General features: G+C 51.2%; 2 protein-coding genes across 4 annotated transcripts; both read right to left on the minus strand.

Annotated features, from left to right (window-relative positions):
- Nucleotides 1-2,198: 2,198 nt before the first annotated feature.
- LOC115611484 (cytochrome P450 2J2-like) lies at nt 2,199-8,656 on the minus strand. 3 transcript variants are annotated; one of them, XM_030494477.1, is made up of 11 exons: nt 8,383-8,648; nt 7,742-8,019; nt 6,984-7,146; nt 6,704-6,853; nt 5,976-6,136; nt 5,361-5,537; nt 4,684-4,819; nt 4,273-4,460; nt 3,655-3,793; nt 2,747-2,868; nt 2,199-2,580 (listed from the first exon to the last, which is right to left on the minus strand). In XM_030494477.1, the coding sequence occupies exons 2-11, from the start codon at nt 7,928-7,930 to the stop codon at nt 2,353-2,355; spliced, it is 1,653 nt and encodes a 550-aa protein (XP_030350337.1). In that variant the 5' UTR covers nt 7,931-8,019; nt 8,383-8,648; the 3' UTR covers nt 2,199-2,352. The 3 variants fall into 3 exon arrangements, with proteins under 3 accessions (XP_030350337.1, XP_030350339.1, XP_030350338.1); XM_030494479.1 differs by having other exon boundaries at nt 2,199-2,868; nt 8,383-8,656; XM_030494478.1 differs by lacking the exon at nt 8,383-8,648 and having other exon boundaries at nt 7,742-8,159.
- Nucleotides 8,657-9,561: 905 nt separating this feature from the next.
- Nucleotides 9,562-15,999, minus strand: LOC115611485 (cytochrome P450 2J2-like). The gene is made up of 10 exons (XM_030494480.1): nt 15,752-15,999; nt 15,111-15,388; nt 14,354-14,516; nt 14,074-14,223; nt 13,347-13,507; nt 12,730-12,906; nt 12,051-12,186; nt 11,640-11,827; nt 11,016-11,154; nt 9,562-10,231 (listed from the first exon to the last, which is right to left on the minus strand). Exons 2-10 carry the CDS (start codon nt 15,297-15,299, stop codon nt 10,056-10,058), a joined length of 1,479 nt encoding a protein of 492 aa, XP_030350340.1. The 5' UTR covers nt 15,300-15,388; nt 15,752-15,999; the 3' UTR covers nt 9,562-10,055.
- Between the last annotated feature and the right edge of the window lie 1,023 nt (nt 16,000-17,022).

Raw genomic sequence — 17,022 nt, forward strand, 5'->3', positions numbered from 1 at the left:
CAAGTGACTGTGAAGTGTCCAGATGCAGAAGAACCATTTTTCCTTCTTTCTGAGGCTGGATGTAAAAGTGTTCTCAGACACCGAAGAATGAAAACTGCAGGTGTGTGTTTGAGGGAGGAGGGAAGGGAAGAGGCTTTCAGCTCTGCAGGAAGCCTGAGCTGAGCTGCAGGATGTTTTCAGCCTGTGTGTGAGCTGTCACACACAGGCTGAGTCACGGGGGACACACCAGCAGCCACTGCTGCCTTCCTGAGCACAGGAGCAAGTGAGCAGTGGTGTGTACAGGGGATCTTATCATCTCATTCTGAAGTGCTTGGTCATGGGAAGCTGTGTTCAAATGCAGACCGCCTCTGCAGAGCGTGGTCTGTGACCCTGTTCACTACGGCTTTTCTGGTAGTGGTGGGTGCCCCATCGCTGGAAGTGTTCAAGGCCAGGTTGGACAGGGCTTGGAGCAACCTGGTCTAGTGGAAGGTGTCCCTTCCTGTGGCAGGGGGTTGGAATTAGGTGAGCTTTAAGGTCCCTTCCAACCCAAACCATTCTATGGTTCTGGTAGCTCCTTACAACCCAAGCAGAAGGTTGGTGGTTTTAGGCAAGGGGTATCCCTGGAGGAGAGGTGGAGGAGCACAGTGCAAAGAAAAGGAGGAGGTGAGGTCAGCCAGACGTCGCCATGGGAAATTGTTCTGTGGAGAACACAAAATATTCATGGAGCCCCTGTGCAAAACAGCCCTGTGAAATACGCTCATTGCAGAGAGTGCTGCTAACCCAGCAGAGACCCACGGAGGAGGGGGAGGAAGCTTTTGGATATAGCAGCAGCCTGGGAAAGGAAATGGGAATCTGAGCCAACAGATGACATCTGCAAACTCGAAGTGCTGTGGGAGCAATGCTGCGCACAACAAACTTGTCACTGTTCCCCTCTCTTTAAGTCGATTCCAGGCACGCAGCCCACTTCCAGCCTTCCCCTTCTGCTGCTTCTACGGAAGGAAAAGAAAGAACATAAGGTCTAGAAAGTCAAATGAACTTCCTTGTTTTTACTGCGAAGGGAAGATGTGGGATCCCCTTGCCAGGAGCAGCTCAGGAGGGCAGATGCGTGGGGCAAGAAGGGGTAAAGAGCTGGGGTTAGGGAGGTCTCATCTCACTTCTAATGAGAACCTGGTCAAGTCTTCTGCATGTTATAAATAGGTTGGTTTCATTCCCACCACATGTTCTCCACCTTATGGATCTGCAAAACAGGAGCTTCAAGTGCCAGAAACAGCATTTTAATCCAACCTCTTATTTCCACCTGGCTGTGCCTGGCACAGAAACTCGGAGCAGGGGGGAGAGCCTCCCCTCCAAGCCCTGTGCTTGAAGGAGCTGTGCCAGAAGCTGTGTTCACCTTCTATAAATCTAGCTTTATGTTGTACAGCTGTGCATGGCCCCAGTGTGCAGTGGTGGGGCCCAAGGGTGATCCCAGCCTTCTCTGGTTCCTCCCCTCTGTCCTCAGAGCAGAAGAAAATGCAAGTTAAACTAAAAGGGTTTAAATGTGGCATTTTGCTTGCATGAAAAAAGATGCCTTTAATGCCTGCAGCAGATGACTTAGTTTTCCTAAGGCACTGGGAAAAATTTGCTTCTTATAGCAACACCTGAACAGTACTCCAGTAAAAATTGGAAATGAAAAGATTGCTTTCTCCTTTCTTCCTCAGCAGGCGAGCAGGAGCTGGAGGTGTGTGTGAGTGGTGCTTGTTGAGCTGGTGCCTTCCTGCCTTGTGGCCTCTGTCCTGTTCCCAGGAGCTGCAGCTCCTTCACCTGGAGGCCTTGCCAGAGTCCCATGATGCAACTGTTCCTGAGTCCATGTTTTACTGGTGTTAACCGTTGGTTGTCAATCTTGGAACAGTTTCACCTTACAGTCGCAGAATCCCAGACTGGTTTGTGTTGGAAGGGACCTTAAAGCTCATCCAGGCTTTGATGGTTTCCCTGCTAGTTCACGTGTACTGTCAGGGTCATTTATTTTCACCATTTCTGTAGGAATTGCCTTTGCTGTTACAGTGCCAACATTTTGGCTGATGGAGAGCAATGCTGCAGCAATGCGGGTTGGCTGCTGTGCTGCTGCCTCTGCCCGGGTGGGCTTGCAGTCCCCCTGCTATCCCCTGCCCTGAAACCTGGGGCATGGCTGAAGGCTACAGCCAGTGTTCATCTTCACTTTGGAGAATGCTTCATGACAGAAATGTTGTAGTAAGGATTTATTGATGCATGAGAGAGAGATGTTACAGAGTGACTTTTCGTTCAAATGGATTACTTGTCAGTGGTAACAAAACCAAAATACCTTAGCAATTAATACCCGTATTAATGTTATAAAACAAGGGTGGTTCTGCTCTTCCATCATACACAGCCACAGCCTGAACACTGCAACATCTGAAATGTTGTCTGTTCTCTTGCCCCTGTGAAGCATGGCCATCCATCATAAAATGAGGGAAGCCCCAGGCCCCCCATTCCTTTACAGTGCCATAGTGCAAGCCTAGAAGCGCCCTGGCAGATCCCAGGCCGATCACCTTTCTCATGCGATACAGAGTGCGAGGTCCGCTTGTAAAAGAAATGATTCTGCAAGTGCTTGAAGAGAAACAAACAGGAAGCAGGCAGCTGTTGCCACCACCCAGGGGAGCTGCTGAAGGCTCATCCCTGCCAAAGGCTTTTCCCAGTGAGGACAGCAGCCAAGGCTTCCCTACCGAGGCACGGCACAGATCTTGTAGGGCTGCGGGGCCACTGTGATGCTCACCTGGACCTTGAGGCCGAGCATGGCATCTGAGGATGCCTGGAAGGTGAATTTCTGGAGCAGGGATGTGAAGAAGAGGAAGAGCTCGGCGCGGGCCAGCACCTCACCCAGGCAGGAACGCTTCCCTGTGGGGAAAGCCGCATCATAGAATCATACAATAGTTTGGGATGGAAGGGACACTCAAAGGTCATCTACTCCACCCGCCGGTGCTGGCTGATGAAAAGGCCTCTGCCTTCCATTAGGACTATGTTCCAGCTGGGTTACCCCCTTCCCAGGATGAGTTTTGCAGCCCAAACTGGGCATCCCAATAATGGTGTTTGTGTTAAAGCATCGGCTGCCCATATGCATTGAATGACTTTGCAAGGGCATGTGTGTGTAACTGAACATGCATTGTATCCTCCCATGCTTGGATAAGCTGTGGTGACACGCATGGTCTGGATATGTCCATGCTAGGAGAAGTGGCTTGTATGAGCCTATGCCAAAGAGAGCTACCAGGGAAGGTGTGTGATGCTGCTATGGAAAACAGGGGCGCTAAAAGCAATGGCTGTGGGGAAGCTCTTGGCTGGGGCACCCTGCACTGGTAACAGTGGAGTCCCTAAGAGAACCCAGCCATGTGGGAGATGGAGCACAAGGTGATGCTCTTGCCTTGATGAAGGTGTTTCTAGGGTGTCTGGCATTTTATGGTCTTTTATTCATCCTCATCTCTGCGCATGTGAAGAGGCACAAGAAAGGGCCCAGTGTAGACGCGATGCTTTGCTGTGGCCACATCAGCACTTGCTTGCATGGCACCTCCCAGCATGCAGCCAATGTCTGCCCCTTCTGCTGCTATTTTCCTCTATGTCTCTACTGTGTAGCTGGAAGCCCCACCCCACTGCCTCAGCACAGAAACATCACAGTCCAGCAGATCTTACCTATAGAAAATGGCATAAAATACTCGCTTTTCCAGAACTGACCATCCTTCAGGAAATGCCCAGGGTTAAAAGTGTCAGGGGTTTCCCATGCGTTCTTGTCAAACATCACAGAGGTGAAATTTACCATCATAATAGTGCCCTAAGAGGAGAAAAACAAATTGCACTTTCTCTGTTGCTGACGGGAGGAGGAGCATTTTAATCTTCCAGTCTCTTCTCCATGAAGAACAGCCGTAGTCCAATTATGCTGCAGTTACTTGTCCAACACCCCTCTGCACGGGCAGTTTTTGCTACTTCTTGTCTGTTCCGAGGTACAATGATTATATGCCCTCAATTTTCCCTTATCAGCATCGTTTTTATCTGCTGTAACCTTGAGTCAAAGTTCCTGTAATAGCGGCATGAGATGGAATAAGGGCTGTGATGGCGTTTCTGGGGAGAGCGTTGCCCGCAGTGCTCTGTATCATTCAACGTGCTAGCAAACATTGCCTGGATGGCAAAAATAGGTGTTCACCGGGAGTGAACTCTGGACAAGACAGAGATGCCATGGCTGTGCCCTGGGGAATCGTGCCTGGGGAGCTAGGAGTTGCTTGCTGAAGTCTCAGCGCTCAGGAGCAGGGTTACCTTTGGTATGAGGAAGCCATCCACGAAGGTGTCCTTCGTTGTCAGCCTTGGCACATTGAATGGGATGATGTTGCCTTTCCTCTGCACTTCGTGGATGACGGCGTTGGTGTAGGGCATGTTGTTTCTGTCTTGCAGGGCTGGCTGCCGTCCCTGTCCGATGACCGCATCGATCTCTGCTTGCACACGGGCTGGTGGGAAAGAGCAGGGATCAGCCAAGGTCCAAGAAAAAATACCCTTGGAACAGCACAAGGTGGTTGCTGTGAGGGTCCCCCAAGGACCAACCTGCTGCCATTTGCACCTCTTTTATGTGGGTGCAGGGGGGTTCCCAAGTTTTCCTCTTAAAAAAAGAGTCTCTCATGAAGGTGTCAGCACTAAAAGCAAGGAAAAACACTGAGCTTTTGCTAATTGTACCTTGAATTTCTGGGTATTTGGCCATAAAGAGCAGAGCCCAGCGGATGGTTGTGGAAGTGGTCTCCGTCCCAGCTAACAGCAGGTCAAGTGTGCAGACCACGAGGTTTTCCTCTTGTAAGCTGCCGCTGGCATCGTCCTGCACAAAAAGGTGAGACAGATAGTGCTGCACAAACAGCGAGGGCTGTCCTGACACCAGGTTTAGTGCAAGCCAGTCCCAAGGATTTTGGCAGAGCTGCTGACCCCCTGCACCTCTGTCCCACTGACGGGTACCATGAACCTGATGTCCAACCTAAGCTCATAAATGGCCACACAGGCAGCTGTGATGAAGAATTTGGACTCCTTCATCACGGACAGTACCGATAGGACAAGGGGCAATGGGTTTAAATTTATATAGAGGAAGCTCAGGTTAGATATAAGGAGGAAGTTCCTTATGTGAGGGTGGGGAGGCACTGGAACAGATTGGCTGAAGAAGGGGTAAATGCTCCATCCCTGGCAGTGCTCAAGGCCAGGTTGGACAGACCCTTGGGCAACAAGGTCTAGTGTGAGGCGTCCCTGCCCATGGCAGGGGATAGAACTGGGTGATATAAAGGTCCTTTCCAACCCAAACCATTCTAGGATTTCTCATCCCTCATGATTTCTAAGCCCAATTGCAGAAGGGCTTGCTCTGCATTGCTGACCTTGGCCATCTCCTGCAGGTAGCTGTCGATGAAGTCCCGGCTCTCCGACGGATTCCGATCCTCCTTGTGTTTGTCAATTATCTTTTGCACAAAACTTGTCACCCACTTCCAGTTTTTAAAAATGGTTTGGTGGGATCCAGGCAAGAACTTTACTATAGACGGGAAAGAGTTGTACAGCTTTGGACACAAAAGGAGAAAGGCACATTTAATAAACGACTGAAAAAAACCCCCTTCTGTTATCAAAACTTGAGGAGCCTGTAAGGCCACACAGTAAATGACTAGAATTGGTGAAACAGCTTGGCTCCAGAAGAGCATTACAGGGGATTGGTACTCCTCTTACAGAGTGACTTGTGCATTACCCAGTGTTACAGCAGGCAGGTTGGCAGTTGATGGGCAGGAAAGGTGATGTGGGGCGAAAGAGAGCAACATGAACATGCACAGCTTGAAAATAAGGCAGGAAGAAGTTACAGGCAAATCTAACCCTGTGCAATGGAAGAGGGAACGGCAACAACATTTGGTGGTGCAAATGATACGGGTACAGAGGTTGACTCCAGAGAAGAAACTATGTCCGTGCAGAACTGCACACCATCCGTGTTGGTGGCAGGAGGGCTCTACCTGGCTCATGATGGTCCCATGGAGAAGCAATGTCTCGTTCAACAGCTGCAGCAGTTTTTGGAACTCCTCATCGTGGTAGTCGAATCGATTGCCCAAGGTGACAGAGCAGATGACGTTTGCAACAGCGTTACTGATTTTATACTGAGGGTTGAAAGGATTCCCTGGGGAAGGAAAAGGGAATGATCGATTCAATTCCAGGCTTCACAGAAATAGAAGAAAACACAGTTGTCAGAGGTAAGATATTAAATAAATATGAGTGAAATGAGTGGCTGTTGTGGCTTTAACCCCAGGACAGTGGAACTTTGATGGGCACCATTCCTGTGTCACTGCTCTCCCGGCTTTGCTGCTGCCAGGAGCTGGCCAAGCTTGGCCTGGCAGCTCCGGTGGTCTCAGTTCAATCGGATAGTGAAGACGTTTGTTTCCTGTGCAAAGCAGAGCGGACATCATTTGAATTCATTGGAAACACTGGTGTTTACACACACGGGATTTTCCAGGGATCTCAGGAAAGCAGTAGGTGGAAGGTGGGCTTTGAATTTCACTTGGGGTGTTACCTAGATGCGTTCAATAGTCTGTTTGGAGGCAAAGCACCTGCAAAAGGGAGATGGCAGGGTGCTAGCGTCGCTTGTGAAGCGAGGTATTTTTCAGTATACGGTGAATCATGGATGAAATGCTAATGGGCCATACCAGTTCCTGCCTTCAGCACAGCTTATGAAGGCTACAGCACTCACCCTGTTCTTCCCCAAATGCATCCACAAGGCATCGGCACTCCTCCTGGATGCGCTCCTCCAGGCTCCTCTTCCCCAAGCCAAAGTTTCGGAGGGTGGTCAAGGTGAACCTCCTCTGCTGCTTCCACAAGTGCCCATTGGAGGAGATCAGGCCTGGCAGGAACACCCCACCATGAGCCAAGGCAGATCCCTCCACCAAGGGGAGAAAGCTTCAGGGCTCTCCCTTATCTCAGCTGTCTTGGACCTCTGCAGGACCAATGCTTTGACCTGAGGGATAACTCACCCAAGTTGCTAAACATGTCCTTGTTGATAGGAAATTCAGGGCGATCCATGAAGTTTTCCGCTTGGTTTATAAGAACTTCCTTAATCATACGCAGCCCACTTATGCACACAAACGTTGCCTCTCCCATCTGCAAGCTGAAGATGTCCCCATATTTTTCAGTAAGCTGGGAAGGGGTGTGAAATAAAGAAAAGGGATTTCATTGGCAGTGAATGTGTCTGTTGGGACAGGGACAGCCCTGGCAGGGGACATGGGTGAGAATAAGGGAAACTGAGAGACGGGGGGGAGACGGCATGTTTGCACAAGTGTCTGCTTCCCTGCGTATTGTCTTTTCTTATTTCCTCTTGTCCTGAATTACTGATCAGGAATTGGTGTTAATTGGCCATAAATCAAGTGAAACTCTCCAGGTTTGATTTTTTCACTCCCGTGTTTTTCCAGCTTTTCTTTCACTCCCTTCCCAAACACCCTTCCAATCCCTGGTCAGACCTGTGGATCTCCTACTGCTGCGGCTGCACCCGTGGTATCGAGTCATGCCCTTTGCCCAAAGGATCACTCCACACTTGCCCCCCCCTCCTCGTACCCAGGCACACTTCATACACATTGCTGCTGACTGAGGGCAAACCTCCTGCCTGCTCTGGGTTTTGTTCCTCTGAGTCCTCATGGGCCATGGGGTTTTTGGTTAACCCCTTCCCCACACTGCAAAGGATGCATAGCTCCAATCTTCTCCATCCCCTTCCTCGAGGTGCCCACATCCCTTGTACCTTCTGCGCCATGGCTTGGGGATTGCTGGGGTTCATCAGGTGGAGGTGCCCCAGAAAGGGGAGGGAGAAGGGGCTGGGAGGGAAGTGCTTCGGCTTTCTGCGCTTCATGTAGTCGGCGACGAGGAGGAAGACAAAGAAGAAGACGAGGAGCATCTGGAAGGAGATGCTCTCCCAGAGGAAGCACAGCATGGCTGGATGGTGGGGTCACGGCAGGTTGAGCTCACGGGGCACCACTGAACCCCCAGGGACAGGGGGAGATGGGCAGCGTGCTGGCACAGCTGTGGGCACAAACATGAGAGAGCATGGAGCAGCTTTTGCTGACCTGGGTTGCAGGCTTCGTTTGGATTCCTGCTTTCCCAGCTATCAGCAAGGACCATTTGATTAACCCCCTTCTTGATCGAGCTCAAGCATTTCCTCTGATCTCCTTAAAAAACACAAACCAAAACACCCCCAGCTCCGCCCTTCCCCTCTGGCCTCCCACCACTGCTTTACAAAACCCCAGTGATCCACGTCCTCGTCCAAAGAACAGAAACAAGCTTTGCAGGGACAAGATTAAAACCTTCCGGCAGCCTCCTTGTGCCATTCCCACAAGCCCATAGCTCAGCACAAGCCCTGCTCTCCCCTTCCCATGGTGCCCTCACCGTGCTGTGTCCCGGTGCCGGCTGCTCAGTGCCGGGGAGGCTCCAGCCGCCCGGAGCTCCTCCCGCTTTCCTTGTTTGCGGAAGCTCTTTCGCTGCTACAAGTAGCCCCAGAGCACGCCCCGGGGCAGCGGGGGCATCCGAGATAAGGTTGCACAAACCTTTTGCAAGCCACCATCTGACTCACGGGCTGAGGTTTCAGTGCGTCAGGGTGATGTGGGCTGGAAGCCAACAGCTGCCCAGGAGCTGCAGTGGGTTCTAAGCACGGTAATTTTATGACCTCTGGTGAGTAAACGCAAGCAGAGCGACCTTCTCCAGCCATGAGGTTGGTCCTGCCCTGAGCCCTCCAGCCATCCCTTCTCACCTGCTTTGGCCTTTGAGTCTGTAGCCCATGCTGAAGCTGCTGAAAGCAGTTTTATTGTGAAAGAAGCAGGGGTGTTTGTCAGTTTAAAGCCATTCCCTCTTGTCCTGTCCCTACAGGCCCTTGTTCAAAGCCCCTCTTCTGCTTTCTTTGTAGCCCCTTTAAGCACTGGAAGCTGCTCTAAGGCCTCCCCTTTAGACCTGGACCCTTCTCCAGGCTGAACAAGCCCAACTCTCTCAGCCTGCCTCCATAGTATAGGTGCATTTGGTAAAATTTAAAATAACAGCAATTCTTTGCTGGTATTTTCCAGAGGACCCTCTTATTCATCAGGCTATGATGTGCAGCCATGCATCATTGTGTTGCTGGAGCTCACCCCTGCGGGCGCACCAGCCACTGGGCTGGTGGGCAGGTAAACAGGGAGAGCTTAGTGCATTCTAAGAGAAAGGATGCACGACTTCTATAGCAACAAGTACAGATGTTTTATAGAGGCGTGGGTTGGGACAGCACTCCCTGTGCCCCATGTGGGTGTTACACATGTAATTGCTGTGGCACACCAGGGCCCGGCCACAGGCTTTGATGTTTTCCCTGGTCGTTCACGTGTACTGTCAGGGTCATTCATTTTCACCACTTCTGTAGGAATTGCGCCAACATTTCGGCTCATGGAGACCAATGCTGCAGCAGTGCGGGTTGGCTGCTGTGCTGCTGCCTCTGCCCGGGTGGGCTTGCAGTCCCCATGCTATCCCCTGCCCTGAAACCTGGGGCCTGGCTGAAGGCTACAGCCAGTGTTCATCTTCACTTTGGAGAATGCTTCATGACAGAAATGTTGTAGTAAGGATTTATTGATGCATGAGAGAGGGATGTTACAGAGTGACTTTTCATTCAAATGGATTACTTGTCAGTGGTAACAAAACCAAAATATCTTAGCAATTAATACCCGTATTAATGTTATAAAACAAGGGTGGTTCTGCTCTTCCATCATACACAGCCACAGCCTGAACACTGCAACATCTGAAATGTTGTCCGTTCTCTTGCCCCTGTGAAGCGTGGCCATCCATCATAAAATGAGGGAAGCCCCAGGCCCCCCATTCCTTTACAGTGCCATAGTGCAAGCCTAGAAGCGCCCTGGCAGATCCCAGGCTGATCACCTTTCTCATGCGATACAGAGTGCGAGGTCCGCTTGTAAAAGAAATGATTCTGCAATTGCTTGAAGAGAAACAAACAGGAAGCAGGCAGCTGTTGCCACCACCCAGGGGAGCTGCTGAAGGCTCATCCCTGCCAAAGGCTTTTCCCAGTGAGGACAGCAGCCAAGGCTTCCCTACCGAGGCACGGCACAGATCTTGTAGGGCTGCGGGGCCACTGTGATGCCCAGCTGGAGCTCGAGGCTAAGCGTGGTGTCTGGGGGTGCCTGGAAGGTGAATTTCTGGAGCAGGGACGTGAAGAAGAGGAAGAGCTCGGCGCGGGCCAGCACCTCACCCAGGCAGGAACGCTTCCCTGTGGAGACAGCAGCATCATAGAATCATACAATAGTTTGGGTTGCAAGGGACACTCAAAGGTCATCTACTCCACCCCCAGGTGCTGGCTGATGAAAAAGCCTCTGCCTTCCACTTGGACTATGGTCCAGCTGGGTTACCCCCTTCCCAGGATGAGTTTTGCAGCCCAAACTGGGCAACCCAATAATGGTGTTTGCGTTAAAGCATCGGCTGCCCCCCTGCATTGAATGACTTTGCGAGGGCATGTGTGTGTAACTGTATATGCATTGTATCCTCCCATGCTTGGATAAGCTGTGGTGACACACATGGTCTGGATATGTCCATGCTAGGAGAAGTGGCTTGTATGAGTTATGCCAAAGAGAGCTACCAGGGAAGGTGTGTGATGCTGCTATGGAAAACAGGGGCGCTAAAAGCAATGGCTGTGGGGAAGCTCTTGGCTGGGGCACCCTGCACTGGTAACAGTGGAGTCCCTAAGAGAACCCAGCCATGTGGGAGACGGAGCACAAGGTGATGCTCTTGCCTCAGTGAAGGTGTTTCTAGGGTGTCTGGCATTTTATGGTCTTTTATTCATCCTCATCTCTGCGCATGTGAAGAGGGACAAGAAAGGGCCCAGTGTAGACGCAATGCTTTGGTGTGGCCACATCAGCACTGCTTGCGTGGCACCTCCCAGTGTGCAGCCAATGGCTGCCCCTTCCGTTGCTATTTTCCTCTATGTCTCCACTGTGCAGTTGGAAGCCCCACCCCACCGCCTCAGCACAGAAACATCACAGTCCAGCAGATCTTACCTATAGAAAATGGCATAAAATACTCGCTTTTCCAGAACTGACCATCCTTCAGGAAATGCCCAGGGTTAAAAGCGTCAGGGGTTTCCCACACGTTCTTGTCAAACATCACAGAGGTTAAATTTGTAATCATAATAGTGCCCTAAAAGGAGAACAAGAAAAACAAATACCACTTTTTCTGTTGCTGACGGGAGGAGGAGCATTTTAATCTTCCAGTCTCTTCTCCATGAAGAACAGCCGTAGTCCAATTATGCTGCAGTTACTTGTCCAACACCCCCCTGCACGGGCTGTTTTTCCTACTTCTTGTCTGTTCCGAGGTACAATGATTATATGCCCTCAATTTTCCCTTATCAGCATCGTTTTTATCTGCTGTAACCTTGAGTCAAAGTTCCTGTAATAGCGGCATGAGATGGAATAAGGGCTGTGATGGCGTTTCTGGGGAGAGCGTTGCCCGCAGTGCTCTGTATCATTCAACGTGCTAGCAAACATTGCCTGGATGGCAAAAATAAGTGTTCACCGGGAGTGAACTCTGGACAAGACAGAGATGCCATGGCTGTGCCCTGGGGAATCGTGCCTGGGGAGCTGGGAGTTGCTTGCTGAAGCCTCAGCGCTCAGGAGCAGGGTTACCTTTGGTATGAGGAAGCCATCCACAAAGGTGTCCTTCGTTGTCAGCCTTGGCACATTGAACGGGATGATGTTGCCTTTCCTCTGCACTTCGTGGATGACGGCGTTGGTGTAGGGCATGTTGTTTCTGTCTTGCAGGGCTGGCTGCCGTGCCTGTCCGATGACCGCATCGATCTCTGCTTGCACACGGGCTGGTGGGAAAGAGCAGGGATCAGCCAAGGTCCAAGAAAAAATACCCTTGGAACAACACAAGGTGGTTGCTGTGAGGGTCCCCCAAGGACCAACCTGCTGCCATTTGCACCTCTTTTATGTGGGTGCAGGGGGGCTCCCACTTTTTCCTCTTAAAAAAAGAGTCTCTCATGAAGGTGTCAGCACTAAAAGCAAGGAAAAACACTGAGCTTTTGCTAATTGTACCTTGAATTTCTGGGTATTTGGCCATAAAGAGCAGAGCCCAGCGGATGGTTGTGGAAGTGGTCTCCGTCCCAGCTAACAGCAGGTCAAGTGTGCAGGCCACGAGGTTTTCCTCTTGTAAGCTGCCGCTGGCATCGTCCTGCACAAAAAGGTGAGACAGATAGTGCTGCACGAACAGCGAGGGCTGTCCTGACACCAGGTTTAGTCCAAGCCAGTCCCAAGGATTTTGGCAGAGCTGCTGACCCCCTGCACCTCTGTCCCACTGACGGGTACCATGAATTTGACGTCCAACCTAAACTCATAAATGCCCACACAGGCGCCTCAGATGTAGAATTTGGACTCCTTCATCAGGGACAGTACCGATAGGACAAGGGGCAATGGGTTTAAGTTTATATAGAGGAAGCTCAGGTTAGATATAAGGAGGAAGTTCCTTATGTGAGGGTGGGGAGGCACTGGAACAGATTGGCTGAAGAAGTGGTAAATGCTCCATCCCTGGCAGTGCTCAAGGCCAGGTTGGACAGAGCCTTGGGCGACATGGTCTAGTGTGAGGTGTCCCTGCCCGTGGCAGGGGATAGGAACTGGATGATCTTAGAGGTCTTTTCCAACCCAAACCATTCTAGGATTTCTCATCCCTCATGATTTCTAAGCCCAATTGCAGAAGGGCTTGCTCTGCATTGCTGACCTTGGCCATCTCCTGCAGGTAGCTGTCGATGAAGTCCCGGCTCTCCGAGGGGTTCCGATCCTCCTTGTGTTTGTCAATTTTCTTTTGCGCAAAACTCTTCATCAACTTCCAGTTTTTAAAAATGGTTTGGTGGGATCCAGGCAAGAACTTTACTATAGACGGGAAAGAGTTGTACAGCTTTGGACACAAAAGGAGAAAGGCACATTTAATAAATGACTGAAAAAACCCCCTTCTGTTATCAAAACTTGAGGAGCCCGCAAGGTCACGCTTAATAAATGACTAGAGTTGGTGGAAATAGCTTGGCTCCAGAAGAGCATTACAGGGGGTTGGTATTCCTCTTACAGGGTGACTTGTGCATTACCCAGTGTTACAGCAGGCAGGTTGGCAGTCGATGGGCAGGAAAGGTGATGTGGGGCGAAAGAGAGCAACATGAACATGCACAGCTTGAAAATAAGGCAGGAAGAAGTTACAGGCAAATCTAACCCCGTGCAATGGAAGAGGGAACGGCAATAACATTTGGTGGTGCAAATGATACGGGTATAGAGGTTGACTCCAGAGAAGAAACTATGGCCCTGCAGAACTGCACACCATCCGTGTTGGTGGCAGGAGGGCTCTACCTGGCTCATGATGGTCCCATGGAGAAGCAATGTCTCGTTCAACAGCTGCAGCAGTTTTTGGAACTCCTCATCGTGGTAGTCAAATCGATTGCCAAAGGTGACAGAGCAGATGACGTTTGCAACAGCGTTAGTGATTTTATACTGAGGGTTGAAAGGATTCCCTGGGGAAGGAAAAGGGAATGATCGATTCACTTCCAGGCTTCACAGAAATAGAAGAAAACACAGTTGTCAGCGGTAAGATATTAAATAAATATGAGTGAAATGAGTGGCTGTTGTGGCTTTAACCCCAGGACAGTGGAACCTTGATGGGCACCATTCCTGTGTCACTGCTCTCCCGGCTTTGCTGCCGCCAGGAGCTGGCCAAGCTTGGCCTGGCAGCTCCGGTGGTCTCAGTTCAATCGGACAGTGAAGACGTTTGTTTACTGTGCAAAGCAGAGCGGACATCATTTGAATTCATTGGAAACACTGGTGTTTACACACACGGGATTTTCCAGGGATCTCAGGAGACCAGTAGGTGGAAGGTGGGCTTGAATTACACTTGGGGTGTTACATAGCTGTGTTCAATAGTCTGTTTGTAGGCAAAGCACCTGCAAAAGGGAGATGGCAGGGTGGTAGCATTGCTTGCGAAGCGAGGTATTTTTCAGTATACGGTGAATCATGCATGAAATGCTAATGGGCCATACCAGTTCCTGCCTTCAGCACAGCTTATGAAGGTTACGGCACTCACCCTGTTCTTCCCCAAATGCATCCACAAGGCATCGGCACTCCTCCTGGATGCGCTCCTCCAGGCTCCTCTTCCCCAAGCCAAAGTTTCGGAGGGTGGTCAAGGTGAACCTCCTCTGCTGCTTCCACAAGTGCCCATTGGAGGAGATCAGTCCTGGCAGGAACACCCCACCATGAGCCAAGGCAGATCCCTCCACCAAGGGGAGAAAGCTTCAGGGCTCTCCCTTATCTCAGCTGTCTTGGACCTCTGCAGGACCAATGCTTTGACCTGAGGGATAACTCACCCAAGTGGCTGAAGATCTCCTTGTCGATGGGAATTTCAGGGCGATCCATGAAGTTTTCCGCTTGGTTTATAAGAACTTCCTTAATCATACGCAGCCCACTTATGCACACAAACGTTACCTCTCCCATCTGCAAGCTGAAGATGTCCCCATATTTTTCAGTAAGCTGGGAAGGGGTGTGAAATAAAGAAAAGGGGTTTCATTGGCAGTGAATGTGTCTGTTGGGACAGGGACAGCCCTGGCAGGGCACACGGGTGAGAATAAGGGAAACTGAGAGACGGGGGTGAGACGGCATGTTTGCACAAGTGTCTGCTTCCCTGCGTATTGTCTCTTCTTATTTCCTCTTGTCCTGAATTACTGATCAGGAATTGGTGTTAATTGGCCATAAATCAAGTGAAACTCTCCAGGTTTGATTTTTCACTCCCGTGTTTTTCCAGCTTTTCTTTCACTCCCTTCCCAAACACCCTTCCAATCCCTGGTCAGACCTGTGGATCTCCTACTGCTGAGGCTGCACCTGTGGTATCAAGTCATGCCCTTTGCCCAAAGGATCACTCCACACTTGCCCCCCCCTCCTCGTACCCAGGCACACTTCATACACATTGCTGCTGACTGAGGGCAAACCTCCTGCCTGCCCTGGGTTTTGCTCCTCTGAGTCCTCATGGGCCATGGGATTTTTGGTTAACCCCTTCCCCACACTGCAAAGGATGCATAGCTCCAATCTTCTCCATCCCCTTCCTCGAGGTGCCCACATCCCTTGTACCTTCTGCACCATGGCTTGGGGATTGCTGGGGTTCATCAGGTGGAGGTGCCCCAGAAAGGGGAGGGAGAAGGGGCTGGGAGGGAAGTGCTTCGGCTTTCTGCGCTTCATGTAGTCGGCGACGAGGAGGAAGACAAAGAAGAAGACGAGGAGCATCTGGAAGGAGATGCTCTCCCAGAGGAAGCACAGCATGGCTGGATGGTGGGGTCACGGCAGGTTGAGCTCACGGGGCACCACTGAACCCCCAGGGACAGGGGGAGATGGGCAGCTTGCTGGCACAGCTGTGGGCACAAGCACGAGAGAGCATGGAGCAGCTTTTGCTGACCTGGGTTGCAGGCTTCGTTTGGATTCCTGCTTTCCCAGCTATCAGCAAGGACCATTTGATTAACCCCCTTCTTGATCGAGCTCAAGCATTTCCTCTGATCTCCTTAAAAAACACAAACCAAAACACCCCCAGCTCCGCCCTTCCCCTCTGGCCTCCCACCACTGCTTTACAAAACCCCAGTGATCCACGTCCTCGTCCAAAGAACAGAAACAAGCTTTGCAGGGACAAGATTAAAACCTTCCGGCAGCCTCCTTGTGCCATTCCCACAAGCCCATAGCTCAGCACAAGCCCTGCTCTCCCCTTCCCATGGTGCCCTCACCGTGCTGTGTCCCGGTGCCGGCTGCTCAGTGCCGGGGAGGCTCCAGCCGCCCGGAGCTCCTCCCGCTTTCCTTGTTTGCGGAAGCTCTTTCGCTGCTACAAGTAGCCCCAGAGCACGCCCCGGGGCAGCGGGGGCATCCGAGATAAGGTTGCACAAACCTTTTGCAAGCCACCATCTGACTCACGGGCTGAGGTTTCAGTGCGTCAGGGTGATGTGGGCTGGAAGCCAACAGCTGCCCAGGAGCTGCAGTGGGTTCTAAGCACGGTAATTTTATGACCTCTGGTGAGTAAACGCAAGCAGAGCGACCTTCTCCAGCCATGAGGTTGGTCCTGCCCTGAGCCCTCCAGCCATCCCTTCTCACCTGCTTTGGCCTTTGAGTCTGTAGCCCATGCTGAAGCTGCTGAAAGCAGTTTTATTGTGAAAGAAGCAGGGGTGTTTGTCAGTTTAAAGCCATTCCCTCTTGTCCTGTCCCTACAGGCCCTTGTTCAAAGCCCCTCTTCTGCTTTCTTTGTAGCCCCTTTAAGCACTGGAAGCTGCTCTAAGGCCTCCCGTTTAGACCTGGACCCTTCTCCAGGCTGAACAAGCCCAACTCTCTCAGCCTGTCTCCATAGTATAGGTGCATTTGGTAAAATTTAAAATAACAGCAATTCTTTGCTGGTATTTTCCAGAGGACCCTCTTATTCATCAGGCTATGATGTGCAGCCATGCATCATTGTGTTGCTGGAGCTCACCCCTCTGGGCGCACCAGCCACTGGGCTGGTGGGCAGGTAAACAGGGAGAGCTTAGTGCATTCTAAGAGAAAGGATGCACGACTTCTATAGCAACAAGTACAGATGTTTTATAGAGGCGTGGGTTGGGACAGCACTCCCTGTGCCCCATGTGGGTGTTACACATGTAATTGCTGTGGCACACCAGGGCCCGGCCACAGGCTTTGATGTTTTCCCTGGTCGTTCACGTGTACTGTCAGGGTCATTCATTTTCACCACTTCTGTAGGAATTGCGCCAACATTTCGGCTCATGGAGACCAATGCTGCAGCAATGCGGGTTGGCTGCTGTGCTGCTGCCTCTGCCCGGGTGGGCTTGCAGTCCCCCCTGCTATCCCCTGCCCTGAAACCTGGGGCATGGCTGAAGGCTACAGCCAGTATTCGTCTGCACTTTGCAGAATGCTTCATGACAGAAATGTTGTAGTAAGGATTTATTGATGCATGAGAGAGAGATGTTACAGAGTGACTTTTCATTCAAATGGATTACTTGTCAGTGGTAACAAAACC

This window comes from Strigops habroptila, chromosome 8 (assembly GCF_004027225.2).
Source record: "Strigops habroptila isolate Jane chromosome 8, bStrHab1.2.pri, whole genome shotgun sequence".
Lineage (NCBI taxonomy): Eukaryota > Metazoa > Chordata > Aves > Psittaciformes > Psittacidae > Strigops > Strigops habroptila.

What these genes read in the sequence shown, in the direction of transcription:
- LOC115611485 (XM_030494480.1), bottom strand. Translation starts at nt 15,299, where the DNA reads ATGCTGTGCTTCCTCTGGGAGAGCATCTCCTTCCAGATGCTCCTCGTC. An exon ending in ACCTGCAGGAGATGGCCAAG is followed by an intron (nt 12,187 to 12,729) that starts GTCAGCAATGCA and finishes CTTTTTGTGCAG; the next exon opens with GACGATGCCAGCGGCAGCTT. An exon ending in CAAATACCCAGAAATTCAAG is followed by an intron (nt 11,828 to 12,050) that starts GTACAATTAGCA and finishes CTTTCCCACCAG; the next exon opens with CCCGTGTGCAAGCAGAGATC.
- LOC115611484 (XM_030494477.1), bottom strand. Translation starts at nt 7,930, where the DNA reads ATGCTGTGCTTCCTCTGGGAGAGCATCTCCTTCCAGATGCTCCTCGTC. An exon ending in CCCAAGCCATGGCGCAGAAG is followed by an intron (nt 7,147 to 7,741) that starts GTACAAGGGATG and finishes ACCCCTTCCCAG; the next exon opens with CTTACTGAAAAATATGGGGA. An exon ending in TGCATTTGGGGAAGAACAGG is followed by an intron (nt 6,137 to 6,703) that starts GTGAGTGCTGTA and finishes TTCCTTCCCCAG; the next exon opens with GGAATCCTTTCAACCCTCAG.